The sequence below is a fragment of the Crocodylus siamensis genome, chromosome 5 (genome assembly GCF_052110815.1).
Source record: "Crocodylus siamensis isolate JL-2025a chromosome 5, ASM5211081v1, whole genome shotgun sequence".
Lineage (NCBI taxonomy): Eukaryota > Metazoa > Chordata > Crocodylia > Crocodylidae > Crocodylus > Crocodylus siamensis.
Window position 1 is genome coordinate 194,918,906 of NC_143399.1, and position 17,324 is coordinate 194,936,229.

The 17,324-nt window shown below is 43.9% G+C and overlaps 1 protein-coding gene across 9 annotated transcripts in view; it reads left to right on the plus strand.

The window, feature by feature from the left end:
* Positions 1 to 17,324, plus strand: part of KMT2C (lysine methyltransferase 2C) — a 301,422-nt gene that overhangs the window by 264,688 nt on the left and 19,410 nt on the right. For 8 of the 9 annotated variants that reach the window (XM_090047709.1, XM_090047707.1, XM_090047706.1 and 5 more), the window contains 9 exons: positions 1,201 to 1,312; positions 2,819 to 2,897; positions 3,003 to 3,066; positions 5,114 to 5,346; positions 7,129 to 8,805; positions 12,840 to 13,052; positions 13,405 to 13,569; positions 14,560 to 14,701; positions 15,493 to 15,640. In XM_090047709.1, the coding sequence (XP_089903835.1) occupies positions 1,201 to 1,312; positions 2,819 to 2,897; positions 3,003 to 3,066; positions 5,114 to 5,346; positions 7,129 to 8,805; positions 12,840 to 13,052; positions 13,405 to 13,569; positions 14,560 to 14,701; positions 15,493 to 15,640 (2,833 nt within the window). The remainder of the gene's footprint in view (positions 1 to 1,200; positions 1,313 to 2,818; positions 2,898 to 3,002; positions 3,067 to 5,113; positions 5,347 to 7,128; positions 8,806 to 12,839; positions 13,053 to 13,404; positions 13,570 to 14,559; positions 14,702 to 15,492; positions 15,641 to 17,324) is intronic. The other variant, XM_090047708.1, reaches the window with a different exon arrangement.

Below are 17,324 nucleotides of genomic sequence, written 5' to 3' on the forward strand. Positions count from 1 at the left end.
CAGCAGAGGGGTAGGTGGCGCACACAGACACAGTTGAGCAGCCACAGCATGGCCATGGCCAAGAACACAGCCCAGCGGCGTGTAGAGCACCACCCAGCAAGTAAGTATGTGGGGGAGGAAAGGGGCAAGGGGAGGCAGATCGAGGCCCCCATAGTGAGGGACAGAGTGGGGCAGAGGCAGGAGCTGGAGTGAATGGGATCCCAGTGCTGGGGTGGATCATGGGATGGAGCCATGGGCAGCTCATCCAGTGGTGTGTGCGGGTGGTGCAGCTCCTGATGCCACATGCTCCCCCAGGGGAGGCACAGGGAACATGTGGCCCCTGGATCTGTGCATGGGGCAGAAGTGAGCTGCAGGTTGCAAGCTGGGGCTCTGTGCACCCTGTTGCCTTTTTCCCCGGGAGCCACGTACTGGCCATACAATGCCCCCTGCCCACCCAGTGGCAGGAGGCACAGCGTAGTGTCGCGTGGCTCCCAGGACAACAGCAGCAAGGTGCAGAGCCCCAGCCCACCTCCGCCCTGCGCACAAATCCAGTGGGCACGTGCCCCCTGTGACTCCCTCAGGGATGCACACAGTGGTAGGAGCCACACCCCTCCTTCCCCACCACACCTAGACAAGCCTCCTGTGGCTGTCCCATGACCTGCCCCAACCCCGGGGCCCCATTCACTCCTGCCCCAATCCCTCACCATGGGGGCTTCTTTCTGCCCCTACCACTTCCCCCCCCCACTCCTCTTCCTCTCCAGTCTTACCTGCTGGGGGGGGGTGTCTGCCCCTCACTCCAAAATCAAAGCCCCCCAGCTCTGCCACTGCCCCTCACTCCTGACCCACATCCTGCCAGGGTATGCGGGAACCCGCTTCCCCGAGCTCCAAACCCCACACACACACACCTCCCTGCACCTTCACAAATTCCCACATATACCCCATGCCCACCCTCCAACTATACAACGTACCTGCATAATTTTGTATGTTTTGAGTTTTCTGCACATCGTTTTGAGCTGCAACTGTGTGATTTACAATTGTGATTAATTGTGACTATTTTTTTTTATTGCACAACTAATTGCAATCAGTTTTTTTAATTGTTTGACAGCCCTAGTGACCATGCGAAAGAGTGAGTGTGTGTTTGTGGGTGCACACATGCATTAATACTTCAACAAAATAAAAATGTGCATCTGCAATTTATTCTTTACTGTTTTTATTTCATAGATTTTGATACCATCACTGATCCCATAATGAAAGCAAAAATGGTAGCTCTTAAAGGGATCAATAAAGTAATGGCACAGAGCAATATGGGGATGCCACCAATGGTCATGAACAGGTAGGTAAAGATGCTGCTGCTGTTTAAAGTAAAGCAAAAATAAACCCAAAGCATTATTATATTTTGGTCACTGGCAACCATGGATTGGAATCTAGATGCTTCCTCATAAAGACCACACTTGCAGTTCACCGTGTTGTAGATGATGGCCTGTTTTGAAATTAGCAAGTAAGAAAGCTAAAAAGAAGACCTGGATGAATTTCAACAAAAACATTTTATACAACTTGGCTGTGGCAGAGGTGTACAAGGATCAGTGTAGTAAAAAAAAAAAAAGTCCCTTTTTCACCAACACATCAATAGACCTGCCCAAGTGTAAACAGTGAATCAAAGGAATTAGTGTGGAAAAGGCCTGTTTTGTCATCTAGCTCATACTCCAGGCTGGTACAGGGCTGTTGCCAATGCCAATGATGGAAGGAGGATAGGGCACTGTACTGAAACTGGGGGGACTTGGGACCATTTCCAGTTGTACCATTAGCCTGCTGTAAGACATGAGTGGGCCACTTGATTTCTCTTTGCCTCAGTTTCTGTACCTGTAAAATGCATAATGACACCTACTTGCTTTGAGATCTGTCGGTCAAAACTGTCACATACATATAGTTATTGTTACTATGATACATTGTCAGAGCTTTCTCTAATTTAGTTTAAATGGCTATAATAGCAAGGCTTCTGCAACATCCCTGAGGTCCGTAGGCTAATAACGCTACCTGGTGAGTAGTGAAGATTTCACTGTAATGGTCTCTGCCCTGTCTACTTCCAAGATATGTTGCTGCAATCTGATCTGTTTAGAGCTGTTCTAGGAGAACACTTAAACTTTTGCTGGGGCACGTTGTTTTAGTTCATGTCTGAAACATCTGGATTAATTATGTGCCTGGTTCATCTGTCTGATTTTAGAGGCAATAATAGGCATTGGTTATATTAAATAAACATAACATGATCTATGTACCAGGTCCCTATGTAATTCCAACTCTTTTTTGTCCTCTTCTCATGATTAAAGTCCTCTGAGTTGGTACATTGTTGCTCGTTGGAGCTACCATGTCAGAGTCTGGTGGCCAGGCCTCTTATACAACCACTCCCAAGGTCCAAATGCTATTTACCCTGATCTTCCCAGGTATTTTACTGTGTTTCTCACCCTGTATCTAAGCATGTTTAGTTTTAATTTTTTATCTTTGATAACTTTTAAAACACAGATATAGAGGCTTCTTATAAAATCATCTGCCCTTCTGAATCATCAGCATTAGCTAAAGCCAGGCAGTTCCTACTGTAGGACACCTTGCCATTCTTAAATCATCCCATTGTGTGCCATTAGGGCCAAAGTTTGCATTAAGGGCATATCATTACAGTGGTAGAATAAGAAAGTTTGCAAATACTTAAAATGCAGTAGTTCCAACAAATGTGTTCAAAATATTTGGAAGTTTTATTTTGCATCAGGTATGATTTGAAATGTTGCCACTGTACTAAAATGCTTAAGTGTTTTCAAGTCAAAATTATAGCTTATCTTCCTATCGATAGGTTTCCCTTTGTGGGTCAACCAATGCCAGGAACACAGACCAGCGAAGGCCAAAATCTTATACAGCAACCAATCACGCAGGTAACACAATTTGATGCAAGAGCAGAAGTGTTTTTATACGGTGTGTATTTTTAATCAAATTATGACTTAATCCATTTGTTTATATATGTTCTTTGATATTTTTAGGATGGAAATTTGACACCTCAGATTTCACGACCTAATCCTCCAAATTTTGGTCCAGGTTTTGTCAGTAAGTACAAACATCACAATTTATTGTATATGAGCTCAGAGTTTTATATTACAATTTAGTTCCAGTAATCATCTGTTATGCAAAAAAAATGTAATTATGATATTAATTTATAACAAAAGACAAGACATGAGATATTAAAACAATAGCAGCAGTTTTTATGGCTCTTTTGTCTAGAAAATATATCCCCAAAAGATCTCAAGGAGAGGAAGGACGTTGCACATATTTGCATTATAAAGTATCAATCACATTAAGTTATATAATAGTATTTCATAGATTAGCATACAAGTTAGCTCTGCTCTTAAATTACAGACAGTTATCTCATAAATCTAATAGTTTGTTGATCTGTATAGGAACTATATGATCTGAGGCTACAGAGATTGTTTTAATTTAAGGAGAAACTTTTTTGAATCATTCTTAGTCAAAAGAAAAAAAGACAGAAATAAAAACATGGAGGAGGAAACTATCTTAGAGAAAAAATGCAAACATCTGCAGTGGGCAGTTTAGAAACACCTGGAAATGTTTTGTTGATGTACCTAATTTTTCCACTGCTCCCAAGCCATTATAACCCCTACCTAGAGAGAGTACTTAATTTCTTATTTGTAGCCAAATAACTTCTATGTGTCCAAAAATCCCATAATCTTCTTAATAAAAAGAAGATGGAAGCAGCTAGATCCCCTCTTTCTAGTTACTGGAAAGCACAAGTTCTCTGTACATTTCTTGGAGGAATTTTCATTAACACTTAGCTTTTGCCAACTTCTGAGGCATAATTTAGTTCAACACTGAGCACTTCTGAAAATCCCACTCTCTCTCTCTCTCTCTCGCTCTCTCTCCCCCTCAGAGTTGTTATTTTACTACTGTATTTTCGCTTCCCTCCATATCCTCAGTTATTCTCTACCATTGTCACTCAGTTGTCACTTGGGCTATATTATGAGTAACAGATCTAATTCAGCACTGAAGGAATTGGTTTCCCTTGAGAATGTATATAGCTGTGAGATGCATCAAGGATTGAGAGAAAGTGTTTTCTGTATAGGGGACAAATAAAAAAGCACTATTGAAATACACTTGCAACACATTTCAAGTTTGTTTTATTGTGGTGACTGGAAATAGTCCTTAAACAGCAGTTTGTGTTTCAGTTTCTAATTCTGTAAATTCTTGAGGGCAAACATCTCATGCAGTCTAATGAGCTGAATCCCTTAACTTCATACCAAAAGTGTGTCCATTTTCTAGTCACCTTATATTTAAAGCTCCACTCATTGAAGACAGCTTTAACCACCAGCTGTGGTCTCAAGTGAGATTCTTTGATCCATTACTGGACACAACTCTCTTTCTGTCCCTTTTCTGCTCATTACCCCAGTGCTCTGTAAACTAGACCAGCTACCCATTGATTTCAGGTGAAGTGCTAAGGTGTTGTTTTTATCCCATTAAGGCAGAAAGCGGAGTAGATTTGCATTTTGTAGATTAACTAAATCATAGACTATAAGTGGATTTAGTTAGTCTGTAAAATGCCAATCCAGCCTACCTTCTGCCTGACTTCAGACTACCACAGCGAACCACCGCTTTCTCTAACTACCCTGTTAAGCCTTCCGTAGTTTATATCTTTTCTATTTGAGTTAATGCTTCTCGCTGTATGTTTGTGTTCATCTGAAGCTTGAATATGACAGGGGCAGTAGTAGAGTGCCCTTGATGTAAGGGGTTAATTGTTCTTGATCCACTAGATTGCAAACATAATGAGGGTCAGACTCACCTGTTCTCGTTGGCTTTTCCTCCATCAGGAGGCTGGTTAAAAGATGGGAAGAATAATGGAGCCAATTTTTTTTATTTGCATCTTAAGTAAGCTTCAGTCATATTTGGGGTTTGAAAGAGCTGTGTTAAAAGCTGTTTCTCATCATGTATTCTTAATAAATGCTGTGATTTCAAATTCTGTGTTCTGCTTAAAGAGTCTTGACAAACACAAATAGAAAGAAAGAAAAGTAGAAAAATAAGTCTTTTTATAAGTAGGTCCCATAGCATAAGATTAGTGCATACTATGATTTACTTTCCCTCTCAGATGATTCTCAAAGAAAGCAATATGAAGAATGGCTGCAAGAAACGCAACAGCTTCTTCAGATACAACAAAAATATCTTGAAGATCAAATTGGAGCACACCGAAAATCAAAAAAAGCTCTCTCAGCAAAACAGCGCACGGCCAAAAAAGCTGGTCGTGAATTCCCCGAAGAAGATGCAGAACAGCTTAAGCAAGTAACTGAGCAGCAGAGTATGGTCCAGAAACAGCTTGAACAGGTAATGATTTAGAAATAAATAAAAGACCTCATCTCTTCCACATTCTGATTATTCAGGTGTAATATGATATTGGTCCTTGTTCCTGTTTGGCATGGCTTGTGGTCATGGAGTGCCAATTGCTTTGATTTGTGATTGTTAAACATGGTGCAGCCCCCAGAAAGAAAAACACTCAAATAACTACTCACCTTTCACACACATAATGACTAAATACCTTCCTAATTCACAGAGGTGTCCCCTCCTCCCCATCCTGATTTCGAGGGCAGAGCACAGCGGGCCCCTCCATGCTTCTGGCTGAGTGGCCCGAGTGGCCCCACCCCTTCAGATCTGTTGCTGGGGCTGTCATGTGCCCCCCCCCCCCCCAACTGATTGGTGGAGAGGGCAGGGCCACATGACCGGCAGCTGTTGCAGCCTATCAGCAGCAGGGGTGGCAGCCATCTTGCCTGCAGCCCTTCAAATGGGCAGCCCTTCTTTCCCCTCTAGGAGCCAGCATTTTCTTTTCCGTAAGTTTGTTTATTTATTCATTTATTTATTTCCCTGGCGGATTCTGCAGGCGTTGCCCGGATTTCCAGGGCAATGTCAGATTTCACCGAATCCACAAAACCCGTAAAACTGCAAATTGGTAGGTCCCTAGTAATGACTCAACGCTAGATTTCATAGTTTCAGCTTAGTAGCATTGCTAGAGCTTGGGAGAAAATGTTCAGAGACGGTAAGAAATAGAGAAGGGCAGCCACTTTAAGAGTCTGGTAAGAGTTGCTGTGTAGCAGCAGTGCAAAGGAAAGCCTGCGTCTGTGAAGAGCATACATTCAGACCACTGTGAATTGTACAAAAATAACAGTGTCTTGAAATACGCTGCTCTATTTCAAGCTGGAGAAATCTGGTGACTCAAGCTTTTCTCTCAGGTCGCCAGAATAATTTGGTAGTTGTATGCCATCTGTGTCATGCATTGCAGTTTGAATACCCTCTTCCATTACATGCCTTCATTTAGAACTTGAGCATGATCTTTTTCTGTTTGGTGAAAAAGAAGAAACTCCTAAGCAAATAGAGAAGTTACTGCATGTCACCTGTCACTGCAAAATAGATGCATTTGAAAAGAAACCTGAGAACTTAAGTGCCAACGTAAGAACCAGGCTTTATTCTTAGACCTAAAGTCAAGGTAACAAATTAATTTAGAGGGGAGGGTCTGATTTAATGCTCTACAGGCTAGGATATAATCTAAAGGCTTAAAATTGCTTTCAATCCATAGTGGCTCCCCCACAACTATCTGTGGGAGGTTTGCACAGAGATTAAGGGGGCTCGCTTGTTTTTCTGTAGTGACCAAGGTATATCAGCATGTACCTTAACTGGGGCATTGTATCACTTTAAATTTTGAGCTCCTGCCCCAAAAGGGTGATTCACAAGGGCCCTGTTAGGTGTCTACAACCCCTGGACAGCCAACAGAGAGACTTTGGTGGTGCCTAAAAGCAGTTTGAGTTTGGGCATTTACAGAGAGAGCCCAGTACAAGAGATCCTGCTCCATGACTCAGACTTCTAGACGCTATGGTAATAGTATTAGTAAGATTAAGAGTATTGCAAAAATTAATAATTATGGTGAGGATGATATTTTGATTTAGACGATGAGTATTTAGCGAAATTAAGCAAAATTATAACTGAGATTGTTTCAGTGCTAATCCTGGACAAGCTTTACCTTTCACGATCGTAATTTCCCGTGTAATACATTGTGCATGCTTTAGGTGCCCTACGCGTGGAACTTAAAGATGAGCAATGTCTGCTTTAAATTCTCAGATTCGAAAACAGCAAAAGGAGCATGCGGAGCTCATTGAGGAATATCGAATCAAGCAGCAGCAGCAGTGTGGAATGGCGCCCCATGCTGTGATGCCAGGAGTTCAGGCTCAGCCTCCCATAGTTCCAGGAGGAACACCACCAGCAATGAATCAGCAAAACTTCCCCATGGTACCACATCAGCAGCACACAGTTGTGATTCCTGGGCAATCCAATCCAGCCAGAATGCCAAGCTTACCTGCATGGCAACCTGGCACTGCCCCTCCAAGTCATATCCCCATCAGTGCCTCAAGGATGCAGCCTCCCATGACACCGCTGCCAATAAATCCTGGCACGCCGACTCCTGTGTCAGGCCCCAGTGCAAATGCACAGTCAGGGCCACCACCTAGGGTGGAGTTTGATGACAACAATCCATTCAGTGAAAGCTTTCAAGAACGGGAACGAAAGGAGCGTTTACGGGAGCAGCAGGAGCGGCAACGCATACAGCTGATGCAGGAGGTGGATCGACAGAGGGCTTTGCAGCAGAGGATGGAAATGGAGCAGCATGGTATGATGGGATCAGAACTGAACAACAGGACATCCTTGTCCCAGATACCTTTCTTTAACTCTGATCTGTCCTGTGACTTCATGCAAACCCCGCGACCCCTTCAGCAGTCCCCACAGCATCAGCCGCAGCAAATGGGGCAAATTTTACAGCAAGGCCCTGTGAACTCACCACCTGCTGCAACTTTTATGCAAAGCAATGAGCGAAGGCCAGTGGGGCCTGCCCCTTTTGGGCCTGATCCACCTTCAGTTGCAGGTGGAGCCCCAAACTTCCATTCTGTTAAACAAGCCCATGGGAACATCTCTGGGACCAGCTTTACACAGAACCAAGTCAGGCCTCCATTTGCCCCTGGTCTGCCAACAGCACCTTCAGCAGCTGGGAGTGGTCCTCCATGTGGCCAAGATACCAGCATGCCTCACACAACCAATTTCCCTGGGTCAAGTCAGTCTCTCATTCAGCTGTACTCTGATATAATTCCAGAGGAGAAAGGAAAAAAGAAAAGGACGCGTAAAAAGAAAAAGGATGAAGATGCTGAGTCGGTAAAAGCACCGTCAACTCCACATTCGGATATAACTGCACCACCAACCCCAACCGTTTCCGAGTCTACCTCCACGCCAACAGTTAGCACACCCAGCGAACCTTCCCGTCACCCAGATGAGCCAGAACCAGTGGAGCCAACGGGCCCATCGACGACAAATGCTTCAGAGAGCCAGTCTGCAGAACTGGAATGTATGCTTCCCAAGAGCAGCTTGCTGCAAAAGCAGTCGAGCATAAACCCTGAGACTGACAGGGGCAAGACTGATGCTCCTGCCAGTATTCAGGAAATTAAACTGGAAACCGCGGAAGCTGATCAGTGCTCAGGTCAAGCTGAGCCCAAAGCAGAAAATCAAAGTGGGATTAAAGTGGAAGAAGATAAAAGCACACCACAGCCTGCCGCCTCGGCACAGGGCTCAGCCCAGCCATCCAGCACCCCACCAGCAAAAGGGGAGTTGGGCAATGAATTACTGAAACACCTACTTAAAAATAAAAAATCTGCCTCGCTTGTGAATCAGAAATCAGAGAGCAGTTGCCAACCAGAAGAAGAAAGTGCTGGGGACAGCAAGTTGGTGGAGAAACAGAACCCAGCCGAAGCAACAGTAAGAGGGGATAGAGGGGGTTGTTTTTTGGTTTTTAGTGCATGTCAGGCTGTATTAGACTGTGACATTACCATCTCTCGCCAAGCGTGTGGAGGTGGCATGTTGTGATGCGTCTGGAGTAACCCTGCCAGAGCTGAGGAAGAATTCCCTAAGTTGCAGTCTCCCTGTTGTTCTGAGTGAAAGAGCACACTGTGCTGTGCACGTACTTTTCTGGTATACACTGCTCAGTGCGCTACTGTGCTACGGGGGGGGATCAGGGCTCTGCTCACCTGTGTAAGTATGAGGCATAGCAGCTCTGCAGATTTTTTGTGTCCCGTCCCCCACCCCCGATGCATGGAAGCAGAGGTGCAGTATTTAAGTGCCAGGGAGTGGGTGGCACTTTACAGCCCTTCTTCCCCTACTCCTCTGTGCTGGCGACAGGGCAGGCCACAATTTGTCCAGAAGTAAACATAGCCGCTTCAAAAGGGCCGGTTTCAAATATGTCCTGATCCTTCAACCTAAACATGCTTCTAATTGTACAAAAATTAACATTGCTCTTGAAAAAATCGTGGTCTTTAAACTAGTGATGTTCTAGCGTTTTTCCTGAATGCGGCTAGAGCTAAAAGTCAGACTCTTGTTTAACCGTCCAGGATGTTTCTGGGTGGCACAGGACACATTCAGGTCCTCCTCAGTTAGGCTTTTCATGTAACTTGTTGCAAGATGTGCCCTGTGTGTCTATCTGTAGCCCCACTGACTTCACTGGGGCTCCATAGATGCAGGCCCAAATTGCATGAATTCACCCATGCCCAAATTGCATGAATTTGTGGATTTCTGTGACCGAAATAAGTCATCTCATTTTGTTGTATGTGAAAATCCTGTTGCGTCTGTTAACTGTAGAAACCAGAGCCACGTCTAGGACTCCCTCCTTTATTATAATACAAAAGATGTCTGTCACCAGCCTGTCGTTTTCCTGTGGGAAAGTGGTGTATAAATTGGTCGTTCATTTTGAGTTATATGTTAATCCAGCAGGTCTGTTTTGTGCTTAGCAAACGTTGCCTTTTCGGGGTTTGATTTTTTTGGCATAACATACGTGTCTGTTGGTGCAGTAGCCACTAAATTCAGTGTTGAGTATCCTTTGCCTTAGGATGTTTTTATTTGACTCCTGAACTTTGCTAATCCAAAGATTTGGCAAGTACAAGTTTAGGAGAAGAAGAAATTGTTCAAACCCTGCTTGTAGCCACATGTTCCCATCATGTACCCTTGTGTTGCCGTTGTTTAACTGTTGCTCCCTCTTCTTGGGTCTTATCTTAAATTCATCTGGTCTTAGCAGTCGCATGGGAGGTCCCCTCACTTGGATGAGCCTGCAGAAGTAGGGTGCTCGATTGTAGCCTCTTCCAGCCTGGGACGAGCGTTCCCCATAGCTTCTGTAACACCTAGTCTAACGAGATCCTTGTCTAAAATGGGGCATCTGGACTGCTGGTTCTTAACGGGGTTTCTGCGAGCCTGCCTCAGAGGCACCACAACAGCAGCCAGGTAAAACTGCCCGGTGCCCACCCCTGCTGCTTTAGGGCTGTTATCAGCCACATGCAGGCAGGAACCTGGCTCGACTGGTCCTTTCCAGTTAGGAAACAGGGACACGTGGCACATTTCCACCGCATGCCTTTGTGTCCAGGAGGAGCGTAGGAGGGCCCAGGCAAGGAAGGGCTACGCTGCACAAGGCAGCTCCTGCCTGCTTTAGGCTGATCATACCCAAAAGCAGGATGCATGTGGCACAACCCGTCCCGCAGATTTACCTGGCTGTGAAGTACCCAGGTAAGTTGAAGCAGCACCCGCAGTGGTTCCTAACTGGTGGCACCAGCATAAAGTGATTGGAGGTACGCCCGGGCCCTGGCAAGGTTGAGAACCGCTAACCCTGACACTTGCGTGTAATGCAGTAATAAATAACATTTCATGCAATGATCACTCAACTGCTGCTGCTGAACAGAAGATGCAGATATTTAGGTCTGTTAATTCAGGATAAAGATTTTATGTAATTAGTGGGCTGCACCCTTAAACAATTAACATTTTTATGGTTTTAACATTTAAATTCGAACTGCAGTAATAGAGTAAAGAACGTATTGATCTATCTCGGGAGAAAGTAGTTGGGTCCGTGTCCCTCCCCCCTCGCAGTTATCCAGCCTCCTCTCCCTCCATGCTTTTCTTTGCCTTACAGCAATAGCCATAAACGTGTGTTACACCAGTTGCCTCCCCCTGCAGCCTGAGATATAGCAGTATTTCCTTGCTTAGCCTCAGAATTGACTGCCGAAGCTTGGAAAGCAGGTTGGCTCTTTGGTGGTGACTGCAGCACTATTAGAATACAGCCCCATTTGCTTACCCTCATTAGGAATCAGCAAGGCTCTTTCTATAGAAACCCAGGTATTTATCCATTTATAGTCAGTGCAAGATGAATTTGGGAAATAGAGGATGAGACACTGCTGCATATTGTAACCAAGTGTAAGTACATGTCTGGCAGGAGCACAACCAGTGTTAGAGGTTTTTCCCCTTCTATCAGTTTCCAGCTCTTTTCTTTGTGTTTTGGACTTTCTCTTTTTAAATTTTATTTTCAAGTAAAGTCCATAGCTATGTCCTGCTTTGGCTGGCAATAGCGAGACAACGAAGCAACCGTCTCTGCTGGTAGTGAACAACTTGAAACTTTTGAGTGAAGGAATCAAGCAGATCAGAGGATTTATTGTATCCAATCAGAAGAGAGAGACTTGCATATTCATAGTAAGATTGAGAAATAATCGTAGAGCGCCTGGAAATCCCTACAGCCTGACTAATGTTGGCTGTCAGCCAATCGCAGTACAGGGATTCACATATCGCAGTTATGCAAATGAGAGATGCAGATGCAAATCGGAACGCAGGAAAATGTCTAACTGGGGAAAATCTCCAATTATGCATCTGTGCATGTGCGTCTCCCTGCGCTTCGGCTGAGGCAACTCTATTTCTCTGTAATAAAACATTTTTACAGAGACTAGTTTTACTAGTTTGGGGGAACACAGTAATTTTTCATGTTAACAGTCTGGGCTAATGTGGTCATTAAAAAAAAATCTATGAAAGTGGAGATAGGAAAATCACTTTCTCTGAAGGAGGGAAAGCAGGGGTTGGTTGTGAATGACTATTTTTGGCATTTGGTTATTTTCTTGCCTTAGTTCCCCACTCAAGTTGTTTAGTGAGTGAGTCTCAACACAGCCCTGAAGCAAACTTAAGTTTGGGTGTCCCTGATCTAGCCACATTTGAAACTAGTTAGATCAAAAATGGAAATACTGGAGGAGCTAGTTTTCCTTCTTACTTGGTGATGTCATTTGTACCATTGTCTCCTGGTCTAGCTGTTTTTACATGGTTATTTTTTATGTGAAGAATTGCTTTAAAAATTGTTCTGAAGCCACGTTCTGTATTTTCAGGAGAAAACAGCCTGTAAGTTTTATCCAGAAATCTGCTTTCCATTTAGAAACCTTAAACTGCAACTTTGTGGATGATTCATAAACTGCAGGAGGGGAAACGTGGGTTGGAGATTAGGAGGAACTTTCTGACTATGAGGATGGTCAAGCATTGAAACTGGCCGCCTAGAGATATCATGGACTCTCCATCCTTGGAAGTTTTCCAGGGCAGGTTAGACAGACACTTGCTGGGATGCTTTAGTCAGGGATGCTCCTGCCTTGAGCAGGGGGCTGGACTAGATGACCTGGTGAGGTCCCTTCCACCCCTACTTTCCTCCGATTCTTGGAGCCACATCTTCCTTTCATTATGCCCCAATACATGGCGTGTATTCTTCTGTTTTAACAGGCATTGAAAAGTAGGCATTTCTGGCCTGTAACTTTTCCAGACACATCTGTTGGTAATGATAATTCATATATGCAAGAAACTGGAGTGAACTAAATTGTTCAGTGCCAGATGTCCTCTTTTATCATTATTTGTTAGAAATATAGGTTGACACTTGGTACAAAAATAATGTGAAATTAATATTGATCTGAACAAATGCACCTCTTGTTGCTTAACTTGCTTTTTTCTCTCAGCAAACTGTGGGGAGTCAAATGCAAGGTGCATTTGGATGTGGAAACAGCCAGGTTCAGAGGCCAGATGTGGGGCCTGAAACAAAGAAACCCCGGAATAAGCGAACTCAGAGGACTGGGGAGAAGGCAACGCCTCGGTCTAAGAAAAGAAAAAAAGAGGAGGAGGAAAAACAGGCAATTTACCCTAACATGGATACCTTCCTCCAGTTAAAACAGGTGAGTTTTAGAGAATGCACCAGCCCCCCGAGGTTTGAGACAATACAGCCAAAGTGAGAAAATGCAATTTATAATTACTACACTGACTTCTGAGGAACAAAAATTCCAGAGGAGTTCAAAATTTCCAAGTTTTTCATCCCAGCTGGGAATGAACAGTGGGGCTGAAGGGCCAAGAGCCTCCTAGCTCTGCAGACCCCTAGCTTGGCTGAGTCCTGTCTTTTGGAGACACTTGACCTTGGTAGCTGGGGAGATGCTGACTTTTCTGATGGTAACCTCTGCGTTGATATTGGTTTGGAGAAAAGTGCATCTTTTCTTTCATGTTGTATTAATTTCTACCTGGTTTTTATTATAGCAACTCTCTCTGCTGCCTCTAATGGAACCAATAATTGGAGTGAGCTTTGCACACTTTCTTCCTTATGGGAGTGGCCAGATAAATGGTGGAAATCGACTTGTGGGAAGTTTCGGTAGTGCTACGCTTGATGGGGTTTCAGATTACTATTCCCAACTTATCTACAAGGTACAATTTTCAGCTAGGTTTCCCTTGCCTGCTCTATGTAAGAAACAAGATAATGGGATTATTTCTAACTATTGCTCTTGATTTCTGTGCAGTTTAAAAAGAGGCATTTGCCGCTGCTAGACTGTATGTCCTAGTCAGCTGTTAAATAGTCATTATTTTGCACTATGAAAATGGAAGCAAATTATAGAAACTATTTGGGTTGTAAACAAATTTATAAACTACAAGTACTGCATTTACAAACCGATGCTAAATGGTGAAAATTGTAATTATAGCTTTATGGAGCAGAAAAGGCTGAATTCCCAGTGCTTTACAAAGTCATTGAGAGCAGTAAAGCATTTCTTAATGTGAATTAGATGGGAAATAGACTTCCATCATTTGTCCACTAATCCCTAACTAAGGACTTAAAAACTCTGAATAAAATCATCTGTTTGTTGAACGTCCAATTATCCACAAAATTTAAAACTCAGACACTTTGAGATCTAAACGGCAATATTGAAAGAGCAGGCACAGTGTCAACAGAGGACTAGAAATGGTGCTCAGTTGCCGTATTATAAAACCACAATACGTCTCTGAAAAGCTGTGGTGTTTACTCCAGTTTTACACAAGAATTACTGAACCTAAGGGTCTGGCCCAGTGAGAATACTTGGTGGACTTGGCAGTGAAATTCAATTTTGGCTGCTGCAAAGCCAGATCCCCAACTTTGTTCAGTTTGTACTTAGAGAAAACTCTGGAAATGCTTGTCGAGCTGTATTGAAGGACTTGTGGAATCGAACCCTACATCCCATGAAATGAGAGATGCCCAAATTCCACATGGTGCTCTTCGTTGTAGCTAGTTTTGTAGCAGATGTTTTCCTCTATTTGGCCATGTATTTTGCTGCTTTTGTATACTTAAGATCTACGCCTGAGGTTGGTCACCTGTTACTAGATTTGTGAGACTTTATTGTATTTTGCCTATTAAAAGCTAATTTATAATCCCTTGCTTCCATGCAGCAGAATAACCTGAGTAATCCTCCAACACCTCCTGCGTCTCTCCCTCCTACACCACCACCTGTGGCTTGCCAAAAGTTAGTAAATGGGTTTGCAACTACTGAGGAGCTTGCTGGCAAGGCTGGGATGTTGGGAGGACACGATGGTAAGTTTGTCTCCTCTCCCTGAAGTATAAAACAGTGCTTTCACCTGAGGTGGTCTGTCTTGATTATGAATGTAGGGCTGCTGTTCTCTGGAAGGTTGAAATTTGTTTATATACAACTTTAAGGCATCTGATTTGACAGGGCTTCTTAAAAGGTGGCACCAAAACCCGTTCACTTTCCTGACGGGCACCTTCACTGAGTCTACATCAGTAGTTCAGCCTCTCAGTAGCTCTCAAATCACATGCCATACAGCTGCACAAATTGCTGCACTTTCTTTGTATTCTTGGTAAGCTTTTATTTTGGGGGGGCAAATCTGTGCAAAATCACAGCACATGCCGTTTTTCACGGTAATTGCAGAAACTGCAATTTTTCATGGTTCCACAAAAATTGCAGAACTGCAATTTAAGTAGGTCCCTACTTATAACTTGTTCAAATCGAAAACAATTTTCCATCAAATAAAACTCTGCACTCCCCCTGTTAGCTCTGTCCCATGACAAAAGATCTCTCTGTAACCTCAGCCATTTGTGCTGCAAGGCAAGTTTTCTGGTTTTGGTTTTGTTTGTGTATGTATAAAGTAGAGAATAACTGGACCAATTTTGTTTGCTTTTTTCAAAAGCTTAACTTGCATACACAGATTAATCATGGATGTGGGAAACTTTAAAAGTGAAAACTGCAAGTAAAATGGAACTAGAAGCTCCTTTACTGGCTCTGGACATAACCAGAATCCTGCTAATGTGTCTATAGGTAGAGAGCTGCACTTACATTTGGTTGTGCTGTGTATTTTCTGTTTTAGTTACCAAAGCTCTGGGGCCAAAACAGTTCCAGTTGCCTTTCCGGCCACAAGACGATTTGTTGGCAAGAGCTATGGCTCAGGGTCCCAAAACTGTGGATGTTCCTGCTTCACTTCCCACACCACCTCATAACAATCAGGAGGAGTTAAGGTAGGTTTTATTTCATTAATACATTTATTTCCAGTTTTGCACCAGCTGCTCCTACCCTGTGCAGGCATTAAGCAAGCGAGAGATCTCTGAAGATGTGAGGAAATAGAGTTGGTCTTCCCCAACAACAAGAGGAGAAGATAGTGGTTTTCCCTTAGTGTTCCCTACACCAGGTGTGTCTGCAACCTGAAAAGGTTTCACCTGTTGCCAGGCTGGATACGGTGTTTGGTTGCCAAGTTGCTTGCCCAACCAACAACAGAAGCAAATTCCAGAAATTAATCCTGTTCCCAGAGGAACACACAAACTATAATAACATGCAGAGCTGTTATGAAGGTGGTTTGGGTTGTGGGTCCATAGAGTCATATAGCTGCTGTTAAGTCGTCTTGTGGCCCTAAGAACTCTCCTGCTCTATAGACTGAATTGCTATGGAAAAGATGCAGTGGAAATGTTCTGCAGATCCTTAGACAGGCCACTTCATTCTCTTTTCCATATATGTGAAATGGAAATAATGGCACTTCTGTGCCTCAGAGGAGTGGAGGAGGAAGAACACCAGTTTCCCCTGGGTCCTACTGCCCTTGGTTCCTGTCATTTTTGACAGGAACCAAGGGCAGAGAAATATTAATTTTCTACATTTTTTTAGGGGCCCTGCAGGCTGGATAGAATGGCCTCATGGGATGGATCCACCCCATGGGCTGTATTTTGCCCACCCATGTATTAGGTGACAGGATGTTACACATTGAGAAGGTGAAGGCTGGGGACTGCTCCATATGATGTGAATTTTGACCAAGTTTATAGATTCATAGATTCATAGATGTCAGGGCTGGAAGGGACCCTGGAAGATCTTCAGTCCGGCCCCCTGCCCCAGGGGCAGGAAGTCAGCTAGGGTCAAAAGAACCTAGCAAGGTAAGCGTCCAAACACTTCTTAAAGGAGTCCAGAGTAGGAGCTTGCACCACCTCTAGAGGAAGCCTATTCCAAGCCTTGGTGGCTCGGACATTAAAGAAGTTTTTCCTTACGTCCAGCCTAAAACAGTCTTGGAGTAGTTTGTGACCGTTGGACCTTGTCATCCCGTGGGGTGCTCTGGTGAATGGATCCTGATCCACACCCTTGATGTACTTATAGGCAACTGCCACGTCACCCCTGAGCCTGCACTCTTCCAGGCTGAAGAGTCCCATAGCTCTCATTCTCTCATCCTAAGGCCTATTCTCCTGTCCTCTGATCATGCGCGTGGCTCTCCTCTGGACTCTTTCAAGCTTCTCCACATTTTTCTTGAATTGTGGAGCCCAGAATTGGATGCAGTACTCCAGCTGTGGCCTCACCAAGGCTGAGTGTTACAGCAGGAGGGTGACATCCTGGGATTTACTTGAGAAGCATCTATAGATCCAAGCCAGAATTTGGTTTGCTTTACCAGCTGCGACATTGCATTGGTGGCTTATGTTCATGTTGTGATCAGTCATGACCCCCGAGTCTCTTTCAGCCGTGGTGCTAGCAAGCGTAGCACTGCCAAAGGTACAAGCTCTTGAATATTAATGCTAATACAATCATCTCAAGCAACCTTCCCTTCTAGTATGTAGCCATCGACCCTGATTAAATGCTTTCTTGTGTAATACATGTCAAGAGTGGGCTTTTCTGCACCTACTGGCAGGTTAGGAGTAAAAAAAAGTGTCTTTTATCATCTACAACAAATCT